Consider the following 25,929-nt stretch of genomic DNA (forward strand, 5'->3'; position numbering starts at 1 on the left):
TTGGATAATTTCTAATGATCTTACATCAAGCTTACTGACTTTCCTTTGTCTCCATTTTGAATTTTTTGCTTCATATATTTTTTAGTTCTAGGATTTCAGTTTGGTTCATTTTTTGTTTTGGGTTTTTGGTTTTTTTCCTCTTCCTGAAATTTTCTATATTTTTATTCCTTGCAAGCATGTTTTCCTTTGCACTTTTGAGTATGCTTTAAAAACCTCGTATACTAGTTTCAGCATTTGGGTTGGTGTCTCATTGTAGGTTTCCTTTGATTGTCTTTTTTCTTAAGATTGGGCCACAGTTTTCTGATAACTTGAGTTATTTTTTAATTGTATCCTGGACATTTTACTATTATGTTAAGGCTTTGGATTCTGGTGCATTCCTCTGAGGAATAGTGACCCTTCAGGCAATTAATTTGATTAGGCTTAAATTGCAAATTCTGTCTCTTAAGCAGTTGTTCACATCTCAGTTCAGTCCTGTGATCCTGAGTAGGACACTATTTAGTACATGTATTGGTTCAGCGGTGGTCAGAAATTTGGGAGAGTATATCTAGCCCGTGGGGCTTCCTTTCTTTGGCTCTCTCCACTTTGGGAGCCGCTGAGCAATGATGTGCTTTAGATTGCAGTTATATTTTATAGACTGACAAATTAATCTGGTGTATATTATTTTTACTAACCTAGATAGCATGCTAACCATTGTAATGGAAATTTTTCTTGACTTAGTGATTTGTGTACATCCCCATCTGCATTAAATGATAGCAACTCTGTATCACTTTATAGTATCTAGATTATTTGTGTTTGTGGTCCAGTGAAAAGAATACTTAATTGGGTGTCCTTAAGCTAGGTTTCTAGTCCACCACTAGCTTGTTTTATAGCTTAGGACATGATTATAGCTTAGGACATTGAAATGATTTATCTGACCATCAGTGTTCTTATCCTTAAAAAGAAGGAATTGGACCAGATAATCTGTAACATCCTTTCTCACATTCAAATTAGAAATTTTCTTAATTGTATTTGGTTATTTTGATACTGAGCACAGTTTTTTCTCTATATTCTCTACTTCTTTTAATTTTTAAATTTTTTTATGTTTCATTTTACTTTTGTGATTTCGTTACCTTATACCATACCATAAACTATAAACTATTTAGATATGCAATTCCAGTAAAATACTTGAATGGCAGTTGTGTGCGAACATAACTATCAGTTCAGCATTTTTCAAAATTACTAAATTTTACTTAATAGATGGCTACTGAAAGGCATTTTATTTAGCATCTAACATTGATGACTAGGTTTATTGTGACCAAATATTAGTTCTCATATGTGCACGTATCTGAGGCCCTGTGCCTTTAATAGATCATTATTAAGACTTGATTATTCTGGTTTAGCACCTTATATTTCCATGTGGTGTATATTTCTGAATGATCATTACTACAAGAACACTGGCTATTTCATTCTTAGTTTAAATCGGAACATTGGATGTTTTGTATTAGAATACTTTATGGTGTTTAATAAGCCTTTGTTATTATTGCTCTTTTGTTCCGAGTCTTTTCTACTAATACATGTTTTTTATACATTGTTATATGGAACTATTTAAAGAGTTTTTGAACTTACATTTAATTATTGATTATATCTTTGCCTATTAAGAAAAATAAGGTAGTCAAATGTCCATTGTGTGGAAATAATATGTTGTTATTTTACACACATTTTATAAGTGTTAACAAAGGTTTCTTTGGCATATTTTATAGGTGTCATTTGCAGACAGTAAAACTAAACTGTCAAGGAATTCATACCGTTCGGTACTTGTTATTTGGACCAGCTTAAGGAGTCTTTGACATATCAGATCAACTGGCAACAGAAAATGAAAAGTAGCGTGGCACAAATAAAGGTAAGTGTTTGAAACTTATAATAAAGAACATAAGCTTGTAGTCAATTATCTACCCTTAAACCAAAATGCATTTATATAATTAGGACATTAGAACCAGACAGTAGAATTGCGTCATACGCACATTTAACTTAACACAATTTCAAATGTAGATACTTGGCCAGATGTGCAGGTGGGCAGTTGAGAGAACATACAGGGTGTGTGTGTGTGTGTTAATCAAGAAAGTGCATGTGAGTGAACACATGCAAAAGAAAAATAAACAGCGAGAAATTCCACCATTCTTCTCAAAGGCTCAGATCCTCTCTTGATATTCTGAGACCTCATCTCTAAGGTTCAGGAGGCTTTAGCTGAGGATCCCTTATTTTTCTATTGAGCCTTCCCGTAGCTTCCTTGGCCAGCTGGAAGCAAGCTCCCTAACTCTTCCAGCCCCTCCTCCCTCTGGCTCTTGAAGACTTGGTCCCTGAGCCTAATGGATGCTCAGAGCCTCTGAACACAGGCTGTCTGCTCCACTCACCTCCTCATATTGCTCTCTACATCGTCAGAGACTACAGGTGACTGCACTGTGTACCATATTTGCTTCGCTGAATGAACAATTTAGAGAATTTTTAAAGGTAATCTCAACAATATGTTACTTTCAACTACTGCTCTTAGAATCTAAACTCTGTGACAAGGGAAATAGGGAAATTAGGTTATTATTATTTGGATCACACTTCGAAATTGTTTTGCACTTAGTAAAACCTACTGAAGCCCAGTTCAGGTTCCCCTTTACTCACTGTCACCCTCAGTACTCTGTACCACAGTGCTTGTTCCTACTCAAGATCTCCTGTTAGCACTGACTAGTGTGCCAGTCATTTGTTAACTTGATCATATTTACAAAATCCTGATTCACGATCTCGGTATTTTTGGTTTCTCCCTCTTACCCACAACAGATACTGTGTAGACGTGTTAAAAATCATTAGCACAGAATTGAGGCCTGCTCCCTAATGTAGTCAAAATAATTGTCATACCTTGTAAAAGAAAAAGTAGACAGTGCAATTTTATTGTTCTTTCTCTCTCCCCTCCCTTCCCTCCTTCCCCTTCTCCTCCCCCTTCTCTGTCTCTCTCATATATACTCTGATGTGTTTAATTGTAGAAATCTTTATAACCATCTCTCTCCCATAAGATCTTAAGTTTCTTGAAGGTTTTTCCTATCTTTTGTATCCCCCAGAGTGTCTAGACAGGAAGGGCTGTGTCTTATAATAAATAAGTAAATATTGTGTTTAGCATTACCATGAATTGAATGAATCTTGTGCTCTATATTTGGTTTAGAATCTAGATGTCAAGTGTTATGAAAACCTATATCATATATATTGAACAGTTCTACTTAATTTAATGCTGCCCAGTGAAATAATTTTTAAAAGTTATACACATTAGAAACAGGATTTTAAGATGTTTGCATTCAGTGTGAAATACAGCCAGACTGACTTCTTTAAATTATAAATTTGATCACATGTTTATTCACCAACATGCATTAGTCTAATTAGTGTATGCTATTCAAAAAATTCAATACTTAAGAAGATTGTATTGGCAATTTACTTGTGATAATGTTATACTCACACTGCTGGTAATTAGATAGTCATAACATAAGAGGAAGTTGGAGCTTGCTTACGTTTCTTTGCAGTATAATTTTCAATTTTTAAATGTATTTTTTTGCCATTAAGGAGGGAAGCATGTAAGTATGTGGAACAAGTTAGTCATTATTTGAATTATTTTTTCTTAGATTTCAAGATTAAGATACTTTGAAAACATACTGTTTTTCCTTTCTTACAGTTCAGTTAATTAAAATTACTTTAATTCTTAAAAATAAGCTTGTCAATATGAATGTTTTTATACCAATGGTTTAAAAAATTTACCTATTTATAGAGATAAATATTTTGGCTTCTTAACTATATTTGGACTTTTAAATTAGGATATGTTCTTAAACTGGATGGTTCATATCTCTGTCTCAGTGTGACATATCTTCAATCTCATGTTAAATTGAAGTTACTTATTTGTATGTCTATTATTTTTCAAAGGATTTGGCTTAGGAGCTATATTTTACAAGTCATATTTTTTAAATCCTTACAGCCTACCATATTACCATACATGCCATATCAGATACTCAAATATTGTTTGCTGAAAACAAAAATGAATTTTCATAAATACATTGGAGTCAGTTTCTTCTAGCTATTTATTTTATCCAGAGTTAGTAACCTGGACTAATGTTGTGGTTTCTGTAAGCTAATGGAGATAAGAAAGTAAGTTCAGTGTTATAAAAGACTTGGGCATAACTACAGAAGTGAGCTCTTGCTAGAAAATCTCTGGCCCTTGGTCGTGTTTTTCACCAAAGGAAAGCTTTGGTCTTGGTTTTCACCAGGAAAGGCCTTTATAAAAATGATGTTCTAGGGGCTTCCCTGGTGGCGCAGTGGTTAAGAATCTGCCTGCCAATGCAGGGGACACGGGTTCAAGCCCTGGTCCGCGAAGATCCCACATGCCGTGGAGCAACTAAGCCCGTGTGCCACAACTACTGAACCTGCATTCTAGAGCCTGTGAGCCACAGCTACTGAAGCCTGCGCACCTAGAGCCTGTGCTCCGCAACAAGAGAAGCCACCACAGTGAGAAGCCTGCGCACCACAACAGAGTAGCCCCCTCTGGCCGCAACTAGAGAAAAGCCCCATGCATAGCAACGAAGACCCAACGCAGCCAAAAATAAATAAAATAAATTAATAAAAAAATTATGTTCTGTAAATTTATATATTATTACATAGGAATAAAATATTAACTAAGTGCCATCAAAAATTAGAGAATTTTCTTCTAACTTGAGTTTTTTTGTTAAAAACAGTATTTGATCTATAGTGAAAACCACAAACATTTACCTTGGATGACCTGAAAATTTTGTTTTATCTTATATACTATTTAGGTAATACAAATTATTCTTATGGTTAAAAAAATATTTTGAAATAATTTTTTAAAGCACTTCCAACTTTCCAAGATACATTTGTCATTGTCTATATGTTTTTTAACAGAATTTTTAAATGCCCCCTTCCCCTCTTTTGTTCCTTTGAAAGCATTCTTCTAGTCATGACAGAAGGGAAAACTATAATTCATATCAGAGGACCTCCTCTCCAGAAGACAGGTAAACAGTTTTATGTGTTCCAAATACCATTTAAATTTTTTATAATGAGTTTAAGAAATTATCTAGCTCTTAGATTTCTAATTTTAGGGTAAGCAACTTCTTTTTGATGGTTTTACAGGCAATATTATTGAGTGAGCTTGAGAACAGATCATCCTTGAATGGCTGTTCTAGGAATTTCTAGTAAATAATTCTAGATTTTATGAAATTTTTTAGGTGAAAGGGAATAATTTTAATATCTCAGATACTAAATAGAATGAAAGTTTATAAAATGGAAAGGTGAGTTGAAATCACATTATTTTGAAGTGCTTTTACTGTTAATACTATCCTTTATATTTACATAGCTCTTTATATAAGTTTTCAAAATGTTTTTATATATATCTTACCATAATTATGTTAAGATCAAAGATCCAGAAATATTACCATTAATGTTCATCATGCATTCATAGTAGGACTTTAGTTATTTCACTTAGTAAGCTATAACCATTAAAAATAACTTGTGAAAGGAGAAGCATCCTCTAACCTTTGTTTCATTTGTCTAATTTCTTATTCCCTATGTACTTTGTTCATATTCCACTCTGCTGTCTCTAAAAACCTTTGCTTTATGGGCATCACGTTAATCACTGTGGTATGCATCTACGATCACCTCCTCTCTCTCTATATATATTTTTAAATCTCTCTACAGACGTACACACATGTACGTGTGTGTGTATAAACTAATTGTAGATATGTATATAAAACATGGATTATGTTACTGTGTCTATTTATCATCTGTGTATGTATTTAACTTCTCTTAAGGTTCTCTGATTTTATTACTTCTAAGATTCAAATAGCAGATTTATACTGTCTATCCCTGTTTGCTAATAATTTCAATCCATTCTCACAGATATCTAATAATATAACTTCAAGAATAGCAGCTGATAAAAATAGTGTTTTGGAGTAGAGTTAAACTGGTCTTTATGGAGGCCAACCAATGACACTAATGTCATTTGTTCAGTACTTTGGTAAAATGAGCCGACTCAGCAAAAGGAATCATTTGGAGGATAGCCTTTTTCATGTTAAACTATATATGATATGCAGATATATATCTTTTACTAAGGACAGTACAAATCAGGGTATCCTGTTTGGTTAAGTGAATTCCAGGAGTTGTTTTGTTGCACACCAGCTTGAAAGCCTTTATAATCATGACTAAATGAATAGGTGTCAACAAAATAAGCTGTTTGTTAAAATCCACTTGATAAGACTTTGTTCAGTCATAGAGTTATGTTGCCATTACCAATATATGATCTTCCTAAGTATAACATCATTATTTTCAACTTAAAACTTTGGTTTTCTTCTTTTATGTGTTAGATACACGGAACAAGAAAGATCCCCTCGGGATAGAGATTACTTTGATTACAGCAGGTCAGACTACGAGCATTCAAGAAGAGGACGTTCTTATGATGATAGCATGGAGTCACGGTTAGTATGGGATATTTTAACTGTAGAAACATATATTTGTTTAAATTTTCTTTATGCTTAATAATAATCGTGGCTAGTATTAAATGGATGTTTTTAGGAGCTAAGCTTTCTAACAAGGACTTAATGTGAATTAACTCCTAATTGCAGTAAATATATGTCTCTTATAGATGAAGAAAATGAGACTTAGAGAAGTTAAGTCATTTGTTTGTGTTTTAGAAGTGTGTCAGTGGCAAGTCCTGGTCTGTCTGACTAGAGCCCAAGCTTTTATTCATTATACTGTACTACATGAGGAATTGGCTTATGTGAGTTTTTGAGATTGTTTACTGAATGAAAGCCATTTATATTATATGACATAGAGTGATCTTAATTTACTTTCCTACATAATGGCAGAGGGACATTGAGAATGAAGTTACCAGTCTGCAGTTTTTATCTAAGTGTAAATTATTCTTACTTGAGTCTTGAAGAACTTGATTTCCCACCTTATTAGTCATCCAGTTTCAAAAACTTGCCTACCATGTTTTATTGTTCACCTAGTTCTATATCCTTTTTGATGTCTCTCTCACATTATCCACTCCATGACTACTGAGACTATAACCCACTAGAATTTTTGATCAAATTTCTCCGCAGTTTGGAGTAGAGAAATAATATCTCCAGTTTGGACATATCAAACACGTTATTTGATATCTGCAGCCAAAATTTCCTTCTCACTACTTACTTTCTAATATGTAACCAATCCTTAAATGTCAGATTAACCTCAAAAGCCAGGCTCTTCTGCTGTTACCCTAATGACACCTTAATAAGAGCAGCTACTACCACCATAATTGGTGAGCTAGGCATTCCTATACCTTCTCAAATACTGTCAAAACTCTTACACACTAGGTACTGTATCTCACAATTTAACATGTAAGGGATTGGGGTCTGAACTGATTAACTAACCTGAGGTTGCCATTACCCATCTAGTAGATGATGACACTGAGATTTGAGCTCAATTCTGGCTCCAAAACCCATGTTTATTTCCATATGCCCTAACTGTATTACTTCACTCTAACTCTGTGTTTGGTCCATTGTATGTATATAAAGTCTCACTTGATCCACACAGTCACACTGTGAAGAAAGCAGGTTGTGTATTATGCAGAATATAAAGGCTGTAGTACAAAAACACTTGAAGAGAAATACTTCTGTTTAGACTCAGAAGAATATTACTTCTGCACTCTAAAGGAACAAACACTATAATCATGTAAGGACATGCTTTTACCAGCCAGTGAGAGTCTTACCTGGCGTTTCTCAGAAGAATCATAACCAGTGTCAGTAAATCCCTTCTGTTGCTATTCTCTTGGAACATTTTACATGTACAGTAAGAAGCAACTCAATTACAAATCTCTGGCTAGATTTCAGAGGACCTGCCTTTGACGAATTGGGGTTTCTGTTTGGAACCACTTTTTTCCCTCACTGTTCACGTTGTCTTAGTAGGTACAGACTCTGTCTTCATGGGGCAGTCACTCAGGTCTCTTTATACTTCGGTTTTAAAGAGTTCCTCCACAGCTGCCTGAGTAGGTGACTGCTTCTGTCTCTCCATTTATTAAGACATATAATCTCAAATATACCCTCTAGATTTAGCTAAAATCTGTTGAGTGGTTTCCTGGTAATGCAGTGATAATATGAAACTTGTTTTTATTTATTGTATTCATATAACTCATGGTTGCACAAAGCATGAGCAGAATAATCTGAGTTTCCAGGCAGTATAAGTAAAAAACAGCCAAGTGGACAAACTCTTCTCTGGGGAAAGATAGCAAAAAGCAAGGCAAAGCATTATTTCTTGCTCATTCTTGATAGTTTGGGAACATTAAATACCCTAATCACTTTAAAAGTGCTAACTTAAAAAGGGATAGTCACCTGCATTAATAGGGAAAAGTTATTGTGCTAGAAAATGGTTTATTTTTTCACATTGTCTCAACCAGAAGCTTCTGATATTTTGAGATTTATAATAAATTACGAGTTCTATCAAGAAACAATTTCAAATGTTACAGTTTATTATAACATTCTTACTCCTAAATTGCCATTATTGGAGATAAACTCTGGTTTCTCCTTTATACAACTTACCATGTACATCACAGGCCAATTTGTCATCTTAAAACACTATTTTCACGTCACTCTTCCACTCAGAAACTAATATTAAAGATTCCTCATCAGTTCCAGGATAAACAACCTAAAGTCTTTGCTTGTCTTTTAAGATTTCATAGTCTGACTTGAACTTACCTTTCCAACTACTGTTATATATGATTCGTTATTGTTTCTACTTATTCTGGCCCAAGTACCCTTGCTCAGCTTTTCAGTAGTTATTCTGTCTTCTACTAGTTGCAGAATGCCAACCTCCATTCCCCCTCCCACCTTCCTACCTTGCCCCCAATGTAAATCCTGTTAAGCCTTGATGACCTAGTTTGTTACATTTTCTCTGTGAGGCACTTCCTTAACCACTTTTCCTTGTCTGAATTTGTGGCCCCCAAATAGTCTCACTCATTTGGTATGCAGTTCATTTAAGAATGTAATTTGTATTGTCTTTTCTCCATTAAAAAAATATATTACAGAAGTAGAGACCGAGAAAAACGCAGAGAAAGAGATGTGGATCGGAAAAGGTCCCGGAAATCTCCATCTCCTGGGAGAAGAAGCCCAGAACCATTGGTAACCCAGAGTTCCTCTGTTCAGGATGAACCTACTGCAAAGAAGAAGAAAGAGGAGCTGGATCCTCTTCTTACTCGCACTGGTGGAGCATATATTCCTCCTGCAAAGCTCAGGATGATGCAAGAACAGATTACAGATAAAAACAGGCATGTCAATATCACTAAGTATACAAGGAAGTGATACCCTCATTTTAAAAAATCATCTGTGCTCTAATTAACCTTGGCTGCTGAGAATTTGCATGAGTCCACAATGATAGAGACTTCAAATTAGACTTCTTTCCTTCCTACCTTCAGAAGCTCCACTGGAGCTCTGCTTACTATTTTCCCTAGCTCATAAGCTCTTTACTTTTTGCATGAATGAATGGAAAAGTTTGAGGAAAGATCGCTTATCTTTTTTTTCTTTCCTGGTTTCAAGCTATTCCTTTTGTAGTTGCATGCATGCCTATTAGTAATGTCCATTCTTCGTCGATAATCAAGAGTAATATTGATATTTCAGAACTAAAATGGATCTTTCCAGTTGTACCAAACCAGGAGTCAGCAGACTTTTCCATAAAAGGCCAGATAATATCAATAAGTATTTTAGGCTTTGTGTATAAGGCCAGATAGTAAATATTTTAGACTTTGTGCATTATTCTGTCTGTTATAGCTACTCCTCTTCACCATTGTAGTGAATACAGTCATAGATAAAATATGTAAACAATTGAGAATGGCTTTGTTCCAATAAAGCTTTATTTGCAAAAAACAGGCTGTAGGCTAAATTTGGCTCATGGGTGTAGTTTGCCTGTACTAAACTCTGAAACAATTGACAGTTTTCTCTTTTCCCTCCTTTTCTTAGACCATAACATCTTAGACTATAGTTTTTTGCTACACTAAGGCAAACAATCAAAATTCATATATGACCATTCACCCTTTAAGTACCTTTTCTTCCCTTTGCAAAATAATTGGGATGAAGAGGAACTATGTAGGAAAGTGCAGCTGAGTTTTCAAGGTCTTTTTCTCTAGTGGAATGAGATAACCGGGAAAACTGTGGTCCAAGATTGAAGTGATCACTCAATTGCCAGGTAGTCAGGAAAAAGATTGGGATAGAAGATAGCTATGCTTTAAGAAAAACAGATTCCAGGTGAGTCAAGAAAATCTTCCCACATCTTTCTTGGGTATTTTCATGGCAACTTGAAAGTACTTGAGAACCTTATATAAATGAAATCTAAATTTGTTGCAAGAATTAGCTTGGAGTAGAAATGTCATTTATATAAAATAAAGTATAAATATTTGAAATAAAGTTTAAAAAATTTATGAGCTAGAAGGGAGACATTTAAATGACATTAAATTTAAAACTAATAAGTGAGTTTTTCTCTATGCGTCATATTCTGGCACTTGGTAGTGATGCCTGGAGTGGTATGTTGAGAAGGGATTGGGAAATGCTTTCTGTGGTTTGTGGGAGCTTCATGATCATGTCAGAATTCTGCTCTTACTGGAGGCAGTAGTGACGGCATTAGTGAGAAGTGCAAATCCAGTCCAAATCCAGTCCAAAGCAATCCTAATTGTAAAAGACCGGGTACATTGTTGTTAATCCCCAAGTCTGGCTTCCTTATAAAGTGGGCAGAGAAGAGTCCACAGTATATGCAATTTTAAACAGATTCTTGGAAGATAATTTTATATACAGTTGAACTCTGCTTATAGGCTATAAAAGGGACAGGAGAAGTAGAAGTGTAGTCTTTGCTTTCAGTAGATACGAAATCAGGTTAAGTGTAGGTTTCCTAATTAAGAAATACAAGTGTACTTGATTATCATCTGTTGACCAAAGTTTAATAGGAGAGTTTGTGATTATGTATCAGCAATATCTTATTGATCAGGCTAATTGTTAAGCCATAGATGTTATTACTCTAGACAGCAGCATACTAAACGGTTGGGGTTAGGGGGCCGGAGGAGTCTTCCACCTTGGATGCAGGCAGTAAAGGAGTCTGTAATCTATAGAGAATTTAGCAACAGTAATGAAATTAACTGCAAGTCAGTCTGCTTTTTATCTTCAGTGTCTGCTGAGGACAATGTCAGTGATAAAATACTCTTCCTCACCACCCCTCCTTGGTATACCTGGTATATACCACTCCAGAACAGGGATTCTTTTTTTTCTCTTTTTTTTCTTTTTTTCCATTGAAGTATGGAAATGATGCAAGAACAGATTACAGATAAAAACAGGCATGTCAATATCACTAAGTATACAAGGAAGTGATATCCTCATTTTAAAAAATCATCTGAAGTGTGGTTGATTAATATAAATTATGTTAGTTTCAGGTATACAGCAAAGCAATTCAGTTACATATTCTTTTTCAGATTCTTCTCCATTATATATTACAAATTAGTGAATATAGTTCCCTGTGCTATACAGTAAATCCTTGTTATCTATTTAATATACAGTAGTATGTATCTGTTAATCCCATAATCCTAATTTATCTGTTTCCCGCCTTCCCCTTGGTAACCATAAGTGTGTTTTCTATGTCTGTGAATCTGTTTCTGTTTTGTAGATAAGTTTATTTGCATTATTTTTTAGATTCCACATATAAGTGATATCATAATATTATGATACTATGATAATAATATCTTATTTGTCCTTCTCAGTCTGACTTATTTCACTTAGTATAATAATCTCTAGGTCCATCCATGTTGCTGCAAATGGCAATGTTTCATTCTTTTTTATGGCTGAGTAATATTCCACGGTATAGATATACTACATCTTTTTTATACATTCATCTGTGGATGGACACTTAGGTTGCTTCCATGTCTTGACTATTGTAAATAGTGCTGCTATGAACATTGGGGTGCATGTATCTTTTCGAATTAGAGTTTTCATCTTTTTTGTATATATGTCCAGGAGTGGGATTGCTGGATCATGTGGTAACTCCGTTTTTAGTTTTTTAAGGAACCTCCATACTGTTCTCCATAGTGGCTGTACCAGTTTACATTCCCATCAGCATGTAGGAGGGTTCAGAACAGGGATTCTTAACCTACAAACTTTCAAGAGGTCCATGGATAGAATTCAGACAGTCCATGAATGTGAATGGGAAGAAAATTGCATCTTTTAAAATTGATCTAATTTAGCATTTCTTTCTATCAGGAATGTAGGCAACAGACCATAATATTAATAGACTATTAGTTGCAAATACCTCAAAATACTGTTTATGCTACTTGCAAATTAAAGAAGTTATCATGCCTACCACCACTTCTTGTTATTAATGTGTTAAGAAGCACATAGAATACTATATCAAACTTCTGTTCTTTTCATGCTTTGAAAACTCTGTTTCAATATGATTGGTATCCTTTGTAATCCTATGTATTTATATATATTATTCTAAGAAGTTCATTCCCTTCACCAGACTACCAGAGAAGTATAAGGAAAAAGAAAAGTTAAGACTTTCTTCAGTTGAAATCATATTCCACAGACAAATAATTATAAAAACCATAGAATTTTAGAGCTTTGAAAGACCTTAGATACTACCAAGTTCATTGTAAAGAAACCCAGTTAGACTAAATAATTTACCTAAGCTCTAAGTTAAAAAACAGTGTAACCATCTAAGATTCAGCTGATAAACCTGTGGGTACTGCCTAAATATAGAGATGTTCTTTAAGATACTTTGAACGGTCTTGCAGCCCCATGATTTCGTATGACTCTCCCTTTTTCTGTAATTAATACTAGTTCTTTATGGTTTACAACACTTAATTTTGTTTTCTTGTCATGCTTTTGATAAGGGACATAATAATAATTTCTTTTTCATGGCTTATATTTAGGTATTTCATATTGTAATTTAAAATAAGAAATAGTTGCTTTTATTTTAAAACATTTCCTTTGAAGACAAGTTTAAGTAAATTGTTATAATGTAAAATAAGCATGTACTGAATCTAACTAATAAGTATTATAAACTACAATATTCATGGACATAAGAACAAAATGTTATCCTTACATATCCTTGTATTACTTTATTATGTTATTAAAAGGAATTAGTCTGTACCTGAGTATCACATGTACAGAGAGTAACATACGGTTTAGGATATAATCTGTGTATCTACATGGTCATATATTTTACTGCACTTTGGGGTCACTTTGTGAAAATGTTGAAAGTAAAGGAACGCTAAGTTTTTTATGTTATTATAACCTCTTGGTATTGTAATTGTTGAGTAAGTTTTCCTCTTTATTAAAATCAATTCTTTTTAGCTTAGCATACCAGAGGATGAGCTGGGAAGCCCTAAAGAAGTCCATCAATGGTCTGATCAACAAAGTCAACATTTCCAATATTGGAATTATTATTCAAGAACTTCTTCAAGAAAATATAGTTAGAGGAAGGTAAGCATCAGCTATTTTATTTGTAGTATTTCATAGCACTTTTTCAAAGGAACATAATATCTACATGAATAATAATCATTGATTTATTATGCTACTTCATTTCAAAGGAAGTTTCAAGGAATATTTAAAATGCAGTTCCTGTAAAAATGTAAGCTACTAACAGATAACATACTCCACTGTTAGAGATTATGTGGAATTTTTACTTTTTAAGAAGCTTTGATGTCACATAATGATTTTTACACGTATATTTGTTTACTGAATACTTTCAATAATTTTAAGCTCATGAGTAATAATAAACATTTAATTTTTTTATATATACGTAAAGGGCTACCTCAGACCAGTTTAATTTCTGATGAAAGCAAAGTGGGAATGTGAACGAAATGAGGAAGATTAGTAATAAATTTTAGAAAAGCAGAAGGGAATAACAACCATTTTCTGTGTGGTTTTTAAGTAGTTGTGATATTTTAAAGGGTCAGGAAATAGACATATTCTGTATTCTATTTATTATTTTAAAATCTGAGGGCTGTTTTCCTATGTCATTTCATAGGACCTTGATTCATCATCTCAAAACACTGGGGATATAAAGTAAGGTGTAGCAGGTTGTGGGAGTTAGTAAGGTGACCAGGAGGCAGCCACTGTCCTCCAAGGTAGGGAAGAGCTCTCACATTTTACTCAGAAAGAACAGACTCAGAGAAGGGTAGATTAAGATCTTACAGTTTATAAGCTGAATTCTCTTTTCTCATTTTCTACTCTAGTGATTCAGATGTCATACCTAAACCTGATAACTATAAAGACATTGTTTTTGTTATTTTGACAATCCAATAATTATTTGTCATTACATTTCTAAAAATAACTCTTCATTTAGCCCACTTTGTATCTCTCCTCTTATCAAATATATGTAGAAACATGCCCATTTCAAAATGAGTTAGAAGGTAGAACCTTTTATTTTCCTGTCCTTGATTTAGCGTTATTTTTGCAGTGCTTTGATTATGTCTTTATCTCTCTTAGGAGAATTCCATATTTCCACTTTTATTTTCAAGAAAAATAGACTTACACCTATCTTTAAAGATGGAAACCGCCCAGATTTGTCTTTAATCCCAGAATTAACTTATACGAATGATGGGCCCATAGTGGAAATTTTACTTTAAGTTCAGTACTTTTGAAGCAGGTTTTTCTCCCTTTATTTTTTTGATAAAGTTAAGCAAATTAATACAAGAAGTTAAAAACTCAAATTCATGTTTAGGTGTAATGAACAGGAGCTAGAAAAGAGAAATTATACTTAGAAAAATTTTTGAAAACAATATTGTATTAAATCTGTCTATTTTATATATATACAAGTTGAAAATTGTTTCCTCAAAACCAGTTTTTATTTATTAGTAAGATAAACTCTTCCCCTAGATAAGAGCGGTGAAAATTTAGTCCTGATTTAGCTTTTATGATGATTTACAGAGGAGTAGTATAGCTGGATTTTAACTGAGTTTTTTTTCTTTCTAATTAAACTGGTGATTATTATTGACTCCCTTTCTTTTCTCTTTTAATCAGAGGCCTGCTATCCAGATCTGTTTTGCAAGCACAGAGTGCTTCTCCAATCTTCACCCATGTTTATGCAGCATTAGTGGCAATTATCAACTCAAAATTTCCACAAATTGGAGAATTAATCCTCAAAAGGTTAATTCTTAATTTTCGAAAAGGCTATCGGAGAAATGATAAGGTATATATAATGGACTTGTAAGTAGACTGCTACACATGGCAGACTAATAAACCAGTATCAACTGTAGTGAGCAATGTTGATTTCTATGTAGAAATTCTTTTTAAAATTGCATGTTTCATGAGAACTTTTTTCTAGTAAATATTCCTGGCCTCTGATAATGAGCAGCAAAAATGATGGCTGTTAACTGTTGAATTATAACTGTTGATCCAGAAATGGCACCTTTTCATATGTATTAGTTTTTATTTTATAACTTTCTTACAAGTTAAAATTACCTTGCGTGTTACATATTTTAAGGAGAGTATGTAAGTGAACTGTAGACTCTGTAGATAAATGAAAATTGGTTTTAGTTTATAGATTAACTTTGTCCCTACTTTCTCTTTTCAGCCACTTTGTCTGACAGCTTCAAAATTTGTGGCACATCTTATTAACCAAAATGTGGTAAGTAATTAATTTCAAAATTTGGTTCCATTCAGTGGCATTAGACCACAGGCTTGATGCCACTTCAGTGACATCTTTGTTTTGATTTATAGTCCTTTGGAAAAGTATGTTGAATATTTTAATTTTAGAACTATAATAAGTGCATTTTTTAATATAAAGAGGAACCCAGAACAAGTGTTTTATCAAATTTATCTAACTCTTAATACTGTACATGGTTACTACATATTTTTCCTTCAAAGAGTGTAATGTGTTGGGTTTTTCTTTTTTTTTACTTATTATTTATTTTTGGCTGCATTGGGTCTTTGTTGCTGCATGCGGGCTTTCTCTAGTTGCAGCAAGTGCAGGCTACTCTTCGTTGTGGTGCGTGGGCTTCTCAACTGCAGTGTCTTTTCTTGTTGCGGAGCACGGGCTGTAGGTGCACGGGCTTCAGTAGTTGTGGCTCACGGGCTCTAGAGCGCAGGCTCAGTAGTTGTGGTGCACTGGCTTAGTTGCTCCGTGGCATGTGGGATCTTCCCGGACCAGGGATTGAACCTGTGTCCCCTGCATCGGCCGGCGGATTCTTGTCCACTGTGCCACCAGGGAAGCCCGTGTAATGTGTTTTTATTTAAAAAGTTGCTATTTCTTCTTTTCCCTGTACCTAAGTGTTCATGAAAACCTAATAGCTGATATTCTTTAAAAAGAATGCTGTTTCCCACAACTGCATAGTATATGTGTATATTCATATATATAACTACATAGTATATGCATATATTCATATATTCTTAGAGTCAGTTTATAAAATATTGTAGATTAAATAATTTTAATCTATTTTAAATGCAGAAATTTATCATTTTATTATTTAGTTTTTGTGTTTATTTTGTATTCTTCCACTGTTTGAGAGTTTTGATTTAGCTCCATTTTAAACGTTAAAATAGTAAAATTGCTCTTGTTCATACTCACAGTTTTCATTCAGATATATACTGTTTTTTTTAAAATTATATCTATACATAAGGAAGAATTTTGAAGTCACACTTAATCTTATTTCTCTAACATTTAATAATATTTTAATTTTTTCCTATATGAAATTCTTTCCACTATTCACTTTAAGAAACCTTTTAGATTTTAACCTAGTCATATTATTACAGTGATAATTTTCTACTTAAGACCATGGAAACTTAATTTCACATGTCTGTAAACCTAATTTCATAATGTGTAACAGCATAGATATTATGTTTCAGTTTTTGAATGTATATTACACTTATATTGGAGATATTTTTGGCATTGACATAAACCAGTTAAAATGATAAATATTTTAAATCTTCCAAACTGTGGTACTGGGCAATGTTTTCCTGTCCCTAACGTAAGACTTCAGCCTCGCCTGCCTTTCCAAAATAAAAGCAGTATGTAATTTTGATGTTGTGCTAAATGTAAGAGGATATTTTCCTGTGTTGAGATTTGGATTTTGTTTCTCTCCATCTCAAATAAGAGTCTAGTTTTAAAAAGGCATATATATGGTCTTTTGAACATGCTTCCTAAGTCCATTTTCTTTTACAGCAAAGTTTGTCAGTAGACCTTTATTCCCTCTCTACCTGGCATTGTTTATAAAATTCTAAATTTTGACCATGGCCAGTGTAGAGTTTGATTTAATTAAAAATAGAAGTATTCAAAACTGTTGTTGTATGCTATAAATTACTGGAAAGGTATTTTCTGAGAAAATTAGTATTCATGTAACTTAAGAACTGTTTGCTAACAGTTGCTGAGAGAATGAATTAGGAAATGGATATAGAGTTGTGGTCATGGAGAAGGATATAAAAAGAATCATGTTACTGTTCTTCATATAGTAATTATGAAAATATCTCAGATTAAAAATTAGTAAATGACTTTTTAACTTATATTTTGAGGTTAATTATGGCATTTCCTATAGCTAATATATATTTCCTATATAGAGAGTATAAGAAGACTATTTTCTGGAGATAAATCATATAATTGTATTCAGTGTAGTAAATTAAGACTTTTGGAAAAATCATCAGAAAATTCTTAACAGATGCATAATGGAAGTGAAAGAAAAATTGTATCCCATATTTGGAGTATTTTTATGTACATTATAAATCTTTGCTCATCATCTGTACAATATTATCACTGCAAAAGCTAGATTCACTAATTTTTAAAATGACCATCAGTAGTAGATTAATATATGTAAAAGCATTTTCTCTATTCTATGTGTCTTCATTCTGTTCAAGGCTCATGAAGTTTTATGCTTAGAAATGCTCACTTTGCTCCTGGAAAGACCAACAGATGATAGTGTTGAAGTAGCTATTGGTTTTCTTAAGGAATGTGGTCTCAAATTAACACAAGTGTCACCAAGAGGAATCAATGGTAAGTATATATCCTTGATTTGATATTGAGCTTTTATTTGAGTATTGTAATATGTATTGCTTAGTTTGTTTTCTTTCGGCTTAACTTTAGCTATATTTGAACGTCTTCGAAACATTCTCCATGAGTCTGAAATTGACAAAAGAGTTCAGTATATGATTGAAGTGATGTTTGCTGTAAGGAAGGATGGATTCAAGGACCACCCTGTTGTTCTAGAAGGACTTGACTTAGTGGAAGAAGAAGATCAGTTCACCCATATGCTCCCTCTGGAAGATGACTATAATCCAGAAGATGTTCTTAGTAAGTCAGGGGTGGGTGTTGGGAAGTGGAGTACAAACAAATGTAAATACAGAAAATAAACACTAACTTAACTTTTAATTTTTTTTTGAGATGTTTTCAAGATGGATCCTAATTTTATGGAGAATGAAGAGAAGTACAAAGCTATTAAGAAGGGTATGTAGAATTTTACAAAATAATTTCCTTTGGATGAGTAGAAGCAGTTTATGTAATTATATAGTACTGATAGAATGGTATAGATCACTGACCGCCACCTATTGAAATATTTGCTCTGTGAAGCCATTCTCTTCACTGTTTGCCCATGCATTATTTTTCTCTCTAGTGCTTATCCATGGTATTAGTTCATTCTAAATTATTTAATTTTCCCTTTCCTCTTTCTATTTAATTATGCAGCTCTTAAGCTTCATCCCTCTTAAGAAATATTCATGTATTACCAATGGCCTTTATTTAACTTAAATTGCCACCCAATTTAATATTCAATTCAGTGCTGTACTTTATTATAAAGTTCTATACTTCATTATTTGTTGAGGGCAGGTTGATATTTTTCTGATAAAATCAGTCACAGTGCTAGATATGGTATTGGTATTTAATATACTTAATAAATGGATAAATTGATTATTTTATCATTTGTACAGCATTAGTATATTATAAGCACTAACTTTGTACAGATACTGGTTTGTATTTTGTTTTTGCCATTACTAGCTTAGTCACCTAGAACAAATTGCTTGTTTGATGTAATGTTACTTGTTTGTGTAAGGATAAATAAAACACAGTGTTTTATATTGCCACAGAGCATGTATTTAGACGCTGGTACTGGGGTTTTTTTTTGTTTTTTTTTTCATGTGTGTCATTATTTTTCTTCTAAAGCTAATATCCAGAGCTACTTATATCATTCTATTATATTCTGTTACATAATTATATATATTATTTTATATATTATAATTATATAATAATTTCATCGGTTCTTTTACCTTGAGTTGTGATTTTACCTGACAAATACTTGCAGCTCTGAAAGCTGCCTAGGAAGAGAGAGCAGAGACGTAGAAGTCTTGTCATTGCTGCGTTCTATGCTTTAGTCACACTTAGAAGTAAAATGTTGAAGGGCAAAGGTGTAAGAAGCTTCCAATTTTATACGTTATCCTAAAAATCTGGTACAGCAAATATGTTTCTCTCTTTAGTTGCTGTTTTCCTAGGGGGGGTTTCACTGCAACAGCCAGATTCCTTTTTCTCTAATAAATTTAGTTTTCAAACATGGAGAAACCCCTTAAACCCATTTTCTTCTTTTCTTATGAACTTCTTTTTCTACTGTCTCCCTAAAAGACGGCAAATGATTTTGTGGAATTCTTATTATACCTGGTATGGTTTTGTTTATTTATTTATTTTTTTTTGAACTTGGAAATTCCCCATCCATTTCTTTGGGCTCTTGGCAGTTGGCCAAGAAAGTTGTACTTTTCTTTATTACAACATTTCTTAAACTCTGTGGTCTCAAGATCCCTTTACACTCTTCAAAATTGTTGAGGACTCCAAAGAGCTTTTGTTTATGTGAGTTGTATCTATTGACATTTACTTATTAGAAATTAAAACTGATAACATAAAAAATATTAGATGATTTCGAAATAATAAACATAGTACATATTTGCATGTTACGTGTTTTTATGGAAATAACTACAAAAAGAAATTTAAGAAAAAGAATAGCATGTTTTATATATTTTGTGCAGTTTAATGTTTGGCCTAATAGGAAACAGTTGGATTCTCGTATTGTTTCTGCTTTCAGTCTGTTGCAGTAGGTTGTTTTGATTGAAATATATGATGGAAATTTAGCCTAACCACAGATACGTCGTTGGAAAGGGAGGAGTATTTTAATAGCCTTTTCAGAATTATAATTGTGTATATTTCTGTTTAATACTATTGCAATTAATATTTAGTAGCTTCTTAATGATTTAATTGCATTATGAAACCTGAAACAATATCCACAAATTTTCATACTTTGTTAACATTAAAATCCATTGGCCTGTCACTTTGAATGGATCTTTTACTCATGCGTGATTTCATAACATGTTGCATTGGTCATTTGGAAAATACTGATTCACTGAATTATTCACATCTTCCGAGTATTAACTTGTTAACATTTTCAAAATTAAATTGACACATTAATACAATGTCAAGAAATCACATTTATTCATATTACCACCTATCTTATCAGAAAAGTCTAAGTATTGGGAAGCTATCAAGCTCACAGGGATGGATACAAGTTTTCCAAAATTCTAATTTCCTCTTGAAAACTCTTAATTTGATCATGGTGGCAAATACCTGAAAATACCTGTGTTCATTTTCCTTGAAATGATAGTCTCACTTTGTTTATATTTGAGAAAATGTCTGGTAAATACCTAACAACTCTAGTTTGTCTGCCATTCTTTCAAGTAAAAATGAAAAATATGGCTAATTCATCTTGCAACTCAGTCACACAAGTGCTTTTCCTTGAGATAGCCACCACCGTTGTACATTTGTCTTTAACAGAAGTGCTATATATAAACTCCATATTTTCTTACTCAGACTGTTATAAATGCCAAGACTCAAGGGCTAAGATTTAACAAAATTAATAATTTTATATTTTTTCTTCAAGGGCATTCTTAAATGAAACTGTGTGTGTGTGGTTTTTTTTCCCCCACCTCAATAGTGTGGCAGTAAAGAGTACAATGACTGCTAGTACAGTTCAATACCTTGATTTTGCTCAAGATGCAGCAAGTTTTAACCCTTCTTGCTTTTGCATCATCATTTCAGATGTCAGCACAGTGAAAGGCAGATAATATCTTGGTATTATTATGAAAATAGTTTGACCTCACAGACTACCTGACAAGTCTCAGTGATTCCCCCCAGGACTCACAGACCATGCTTGGAAACCACTGCTTTATTCAGTTAATAAAATCCAGTTGTCATGGCCTAAGTGATTTCAGTAAGTAGATCTTAAAGTGAAGAGATAAGGAGAGGATGATGTAAATGACTAGACAATCCATTTGACCTTAATTCTTTTCAGAAAATGTTCTAGAGTTGGCATTAAAAAATGGCTGCAGCAGGAAGTGGGCACAGCTTTAGTAATTAGCACCTTAGAGTGACCCAGGTGTACTTGTGTTTTAGGTCTTACAGCATTTGGGAAAACAGCAGGAGTGCCTGTCTTCCTACTATTGAATACTAAACAGTTTCCTCTTTTAAAGGTCTGTCTAAGCCACATTATGTCATAAACTAGACACTTAAGATCATTTCTTGAAGTCACAATTTGTTAGAAGTATTCTCAAGGAGACTTGTGTGCCAGCTAAGGGCTGAATGACAACTCTCCATTTTTGTAAAATGATTTGTTTCTCACAGTAGGAAGTTCTCTGCTAACATTAAGTATTACATGTGGCTCCTGATGTATATTACTTGGTTAAATAAAAGGAAATTAGAATTTTCCTAAAACTTAGTTGACCCCCAAACTATATTAAGTCCTGTCTGATTATAATAAAAATGCAAAAGTGAATTGTTGTCTAGGTTTGTAAAATCTTTGTCAGACAGATAGAGCACATACCATTGGGCAAAATACGATTCTAGTTTTTGTCATTTATTACTATTAACATGATGACAGGCCTTATGTAGTCTCTTATTTACATCACTGTTTTCGCCCAGTTCTTAATGTGACATGTATTTTAAGAAATGATATTCCAATGAAGTGCTCATCTTACTAGTTTTTCTTAAAGGCCTTTAAACTTCCATTTCTATTGTACATATGCAAAGTCTATGGATTGTAATGTTCTATTTAATAAGTATATATTTTAATAAAAATCTCACCACTATTTATGTAAAGTGAATGCTAAATTACACAATTTTTTCTTCTCCCTTCTTTGTCTTGCAAAAAACATTCTTAGCCTAAATTCTTGTTTTCTATAGCTAGCCTTAGCTTCTTATGATAAATTATCTTCTTTCTGATGATGAACTAATAATATTTTGACTCCGATATGCTAACTTCTCTTCCTAATTTATTGTTCCAGTGCTCTTGCTCTTTTGGAAAACCTTCATCTGCTTTTTCTTTGTTCTTCTCATCCCTTGCTAGTTTCATGGCCACTTTCTATCTGGCAGAAGAATTACACATATGGCTTTCTCTAGTCAAATTAGTTACAATGCTCTCTGAACACTCAGGCAATAACATACGGCCTGTGTGATCATCTTCACTGGTTGATAAACTGTTACACCACTGTGGGTTGCAGTGAACTGAGAATTATCTTCTTGGAATGAGATGCATTTATATCCCTTGCTCATTCATATTTTCTAAACCTACTTTTTTCTTTTAGAAATTCTTGATGAAGGAGATAGTGACTCAAACACAGACCAAGATGCTGGGAGTAGTGAAGAAGAGGAGGAAGAAGAGGAGGAAGAGGGAGAAGAAGATGAAGAAGGTAAAAGTATAGCTTATTCAAATGAAACCGTAAAATACTCCCAAGGTAGTCTGCTGTACTCCTCTAAAACAGTGTCTCTTAACCTGTGGAGGGTTACAAGCGATGCTGCTGGCATCTAATGGGTGAAGGCTGGAGATGCTGTGAAACATCCTGTGAGTCATAAGACTGCCCCCCACAGCAAAGTATCAGTATTGGCAAGGTTGGAAGACCCTGCTCGGAAAGTATTAAACAAGGAAATTCATTTTTTAATATCAACATAATTTTAACTTGACATTTTATGACTTTGATTATAAACTCTGAAAAGGGTACATTCATGTTGAGGGCATGTGATTTATGTTACCCTGACATGAATATAACAGATGAGAGTGACTAGATATTTGCTCTTTATGTTGGAAAAATAGAGTGGAGAGGCCCAAAGCTATATTTGAACAGAAGCAGGCATGATGTTCTTCCTCTTCAGCTTTGATTATATTATTTCACAGGAAAATAAGCTCAGAACTTGACTTTGGTTAAGTCTCAGTTAAAACATCAGAACATACACTGGTCAATATTTACATACTTTACATATTTGAAAATATTAAAAGTATATCTTTCCCTTTTAGGGCGTAATGTTCTGTCTTAGAGTATAGTAGCTCTTCTACAACATAGTTTATAAAAATGAGTTTGATTTTTTCCAATGTCTTCCTCATTTAAAACATCTCCTAACCGTGTACTACATTTATTTAACTTTAGCATTTCTTTGTTTTAATGTGAAAATACTATTCAAATAAAAACTATTAAATGTTTATAAGGAAAGTTTTCATGCATTAGGTAAGAGAAAATTTTAACAAATATTCATATTATTGTTGGACCCATTAAACCTGTCATGATGATCCAGTGTTCTCTGAAACTGAATTTCTACCCATAAGTTACAGTTCTTTCAAATTATCAAGGTAACGGTTTGTAAATATGGAAATAATGTTTTACCAAACAACAGCATGAGTGCAGCCTTTTATAATGTCTAAATGAGCAGGTGACACAGAAACAAAAATAGTTTTCCTGGCTTGGTTCTGGACTTCTTTGAGGTGAATAAACTTATTAAAATACTCTAAGATATGGCAAAAGACTAGAAATAGTTACTTTGAATTCTGTAAATACTAACTTATACTGTAGAAGAGAGTGTTATTATTATTAAACTCATAGATTCTAAATAGATTATGAAAATATTATACAGGGATACATTTTCAGTTCACATTTATTTGTGTAGTTTTATAATTTTGTTATGTTTAATTTCAGGACAAAAGGTGACTATTCATGACAAAACAGAAATTAATCTAGTCTCATTTCGTCGTACAATTTATCTTGCTATTCAGTCAAGGTAAGGTACTGTAGATCAGTTCATCCTTATTTTTGACAGGGGATGGGCAAGCAGATGGGATTTTTAGAATCTGTTAACAGAAAACTAGATACTGTTGCAGGGAGTCTCAAACTACTTGCCTCTACCCCCATCTCAGGCCCCAGTTAATAGATTCCTACTGTTGGTTCTTCACTTCAAGAGCAAATTGTCTTTACTTACCTGTTGCGTAATTAAATGTTTTTCTTTTTAAAGCTATGTCATTTCTTATGTTTAAATATCACTGATAACCTGAAAACAATTCTACATTACAGAGTTAGCACAGTGTTTAATTGTGTAGTGGAAGTTTAATGTTTTATTTTTTTTTAATTTGGTTTCTAACTCTGGCTCTAAGCAGAGAAACACTGTTATGATGACGTTTGGACACTTGTTGTGCAAATTGAAAGGAATATGAACGGAAGTAGGAATTAGGAAGGTTTTAAGGACCCTTTGAAGTAATGTTAAGCAAGAACTACTGTGATGTCATGAAAACAACCTATTCCCTTTGAAGGCAGTGACTTTGGTTTTAAAGAGAAATAAATGAAAATATTAAATGCTTAGTACATCTGTTGTTTCGAATGGTAATCAGCCTATTGATTTAGTGGGAACCGTGTATATTTTACAGTGGAGAAGGAATATTTTCTCTGTTTTGTTTTGTTACTAGGTTTTGTATATTTCCATTTAGTATGATGTAATAGCAAAAATGATTCATAAGTAGGAGTCGTCTTGTTTTCAGTCTGTCTGAAAACTTTTTGGCTTAGATTCGTCTTCAAAAAGAGAAATGTTAAACAGCAAAACATTGCTAAGAAATTTTTTTGCTTTACCCTTACATGTTTCTTTGCCTTTCACATGAAAGGAAAACCTATTAAATGTTTTTTTATACAAACTTAAAAGTGAGAAATTTTTGTTTTAAGTAGCTATTCTTAGAGTTTGACCTTTTATTTGTTTGTCCTTTTTTTTTAGAAATTCAATAGTAATCAGTTGTAAAGAGCAGATTCACTGCTTTAATATTGCTATTAACACAAGAGTCACAGTGGAGCTCTTTGAATTATTATTTAAAAGAAACTTTGTTTTTTAAGCGATCTAACCTTGATAACCTCTGAATCACACAAAAAGATTTGAAAAACTAAAACATTAGACAAGTGACAGCCACTATTATATAGTGGCACCAATTCTAGTAGCAGTACAATAAGTACTGTCTTATGTGTTATTTGTTAAGAGTCTCAGCCCCTAAATGCCTAGTAAAAATAATTTTAGGAAGTAAACACAACTTTGATAAAAAGGTGTTTAAAGGACTTGGTTGGGAGACTCATGTAATGGGATTATAAAATGTAAAAAAGTTACGAAACAAATATTATTCTAGATAAATAAGTAATGTTGGTCATTAAAACAGCTAAAGTGGTTGTGGTTTACTTTATCTTTTTAAAGCAGCAGTACTTAGTAGTAATGAGTTCAGTTAGATACACGGAAAGATTACTGGTGGAAATTTAAATTGGTGCATTCTTTTTTTTTTTTTTTTTTTTTTAAGTTTTATTTTATTTTGTGGCTACGTTGGGTCTTCGTTGCTGCGCGCGGGCTTCTCATTGCAGTGGCTTCTCTTGTTGCGGAGCATGGGCTCTAGGCACGCGGACTTCGGTAGTTGTGGCGCACGGGCCCAGTTGCTCCACAGCATGTGGGATTTTCCCGGACCAGGTCTCGAACCCATGTCCCCTGCATTAACAGGCGGATTCTTAACCACCGTGCCACCGGGAAGCCCCTGGTGCATTCTTTATGGAAAGCCTTTTGGCAGCATGAATCAGTGGCTTAGTTTGATTGCCATTTGACCCTTCT

The 25,929-nt window shown here is 33.4% G+C and overlaps 1 protein-coding gene across 3 annotated transcripts in view; it reads left to right on the top strand.

Annotated features, from left to right (window-relative positions):
* The window catches only part of CWC22 (CWC22 spliceosome associated protein homolog), a 62,390-nt gene that overhangs the window by 19,425 nt on the left and 17,036 nt on the right, over positions 1 to 25,929 (top strand). For 2 of the 3 annotated variants that reach the window (XM_032637901.1, XM_032637900.1), the window contains exons 2-13: positions 1,740 to 1,879; positions 4,963 to 5,030; positions 6,378 to 6,488; positions 9,074 to 9,313; positions 13,374 to 13,502; positions 15,045 to 15,213; positions 15,598 to 15,651; positions 17,871 to 18,006; positions 18,097 to 18,303; positions 18,394 to 18,456; positions 22,623 to 22,727; positions 24,003 to 24,084. In XM_032637901.1, coding sequence (XP_032493792.1) covers positions 1,853 to 1,879; positions 4,963 to 5,030; positions 6,378 to 6,488; positions 9,074 to 9,313; positions 13,374 to 13,502; positions 15,045 to 15,213; positions 15,598 to 15,651; positions 17,871 to 18,006; positions 18,097 to 18,303; positions 18,394 to 18,456; positions 22,623 to 22,727; positions 24,003 to 24,084 — 1,391 coding nt within the window. In that variant the 5' untranslated portion in view covers positions 1,740 to 1,852. Of the gene's footprint in view, positions 1 to 1,739; positions 1,880 to 4,962; positions 5,031 to 6,377; positions 6,489 to 9,073; positions 9,314 to 11,309; positions 11,363 to 13,373; positions 13,503 to 15,044; positions 15,214 to 15,597; positions 15,652 to 17,870; positions 18,007 to 18,096; positions 18,304 to 18,393; positions 18,457 to 22,622; positions 22,728 to 24,002; positions 24,085 to 25,929 lie in introns of those variants that run through there. The other variant, XM_032637902.1, reaches the window with a different exon arrangement.

The sequence above is a fragment of the Phocoena sinus genome, chromosome 7 (genome assembly GCF_008692025.1).
Source record: "Phocoena sinus isolate mPhoSin1 chromosome 7, mPhoSin1.pri, whole genome shotgun sequence".
Classification (NCBI taxonomy): Eukaryota; Metazoa; Chordata; class Mammalia; order Artiodactyla; family Phocoenidae; genus Phocoena; species Phocoena sinus.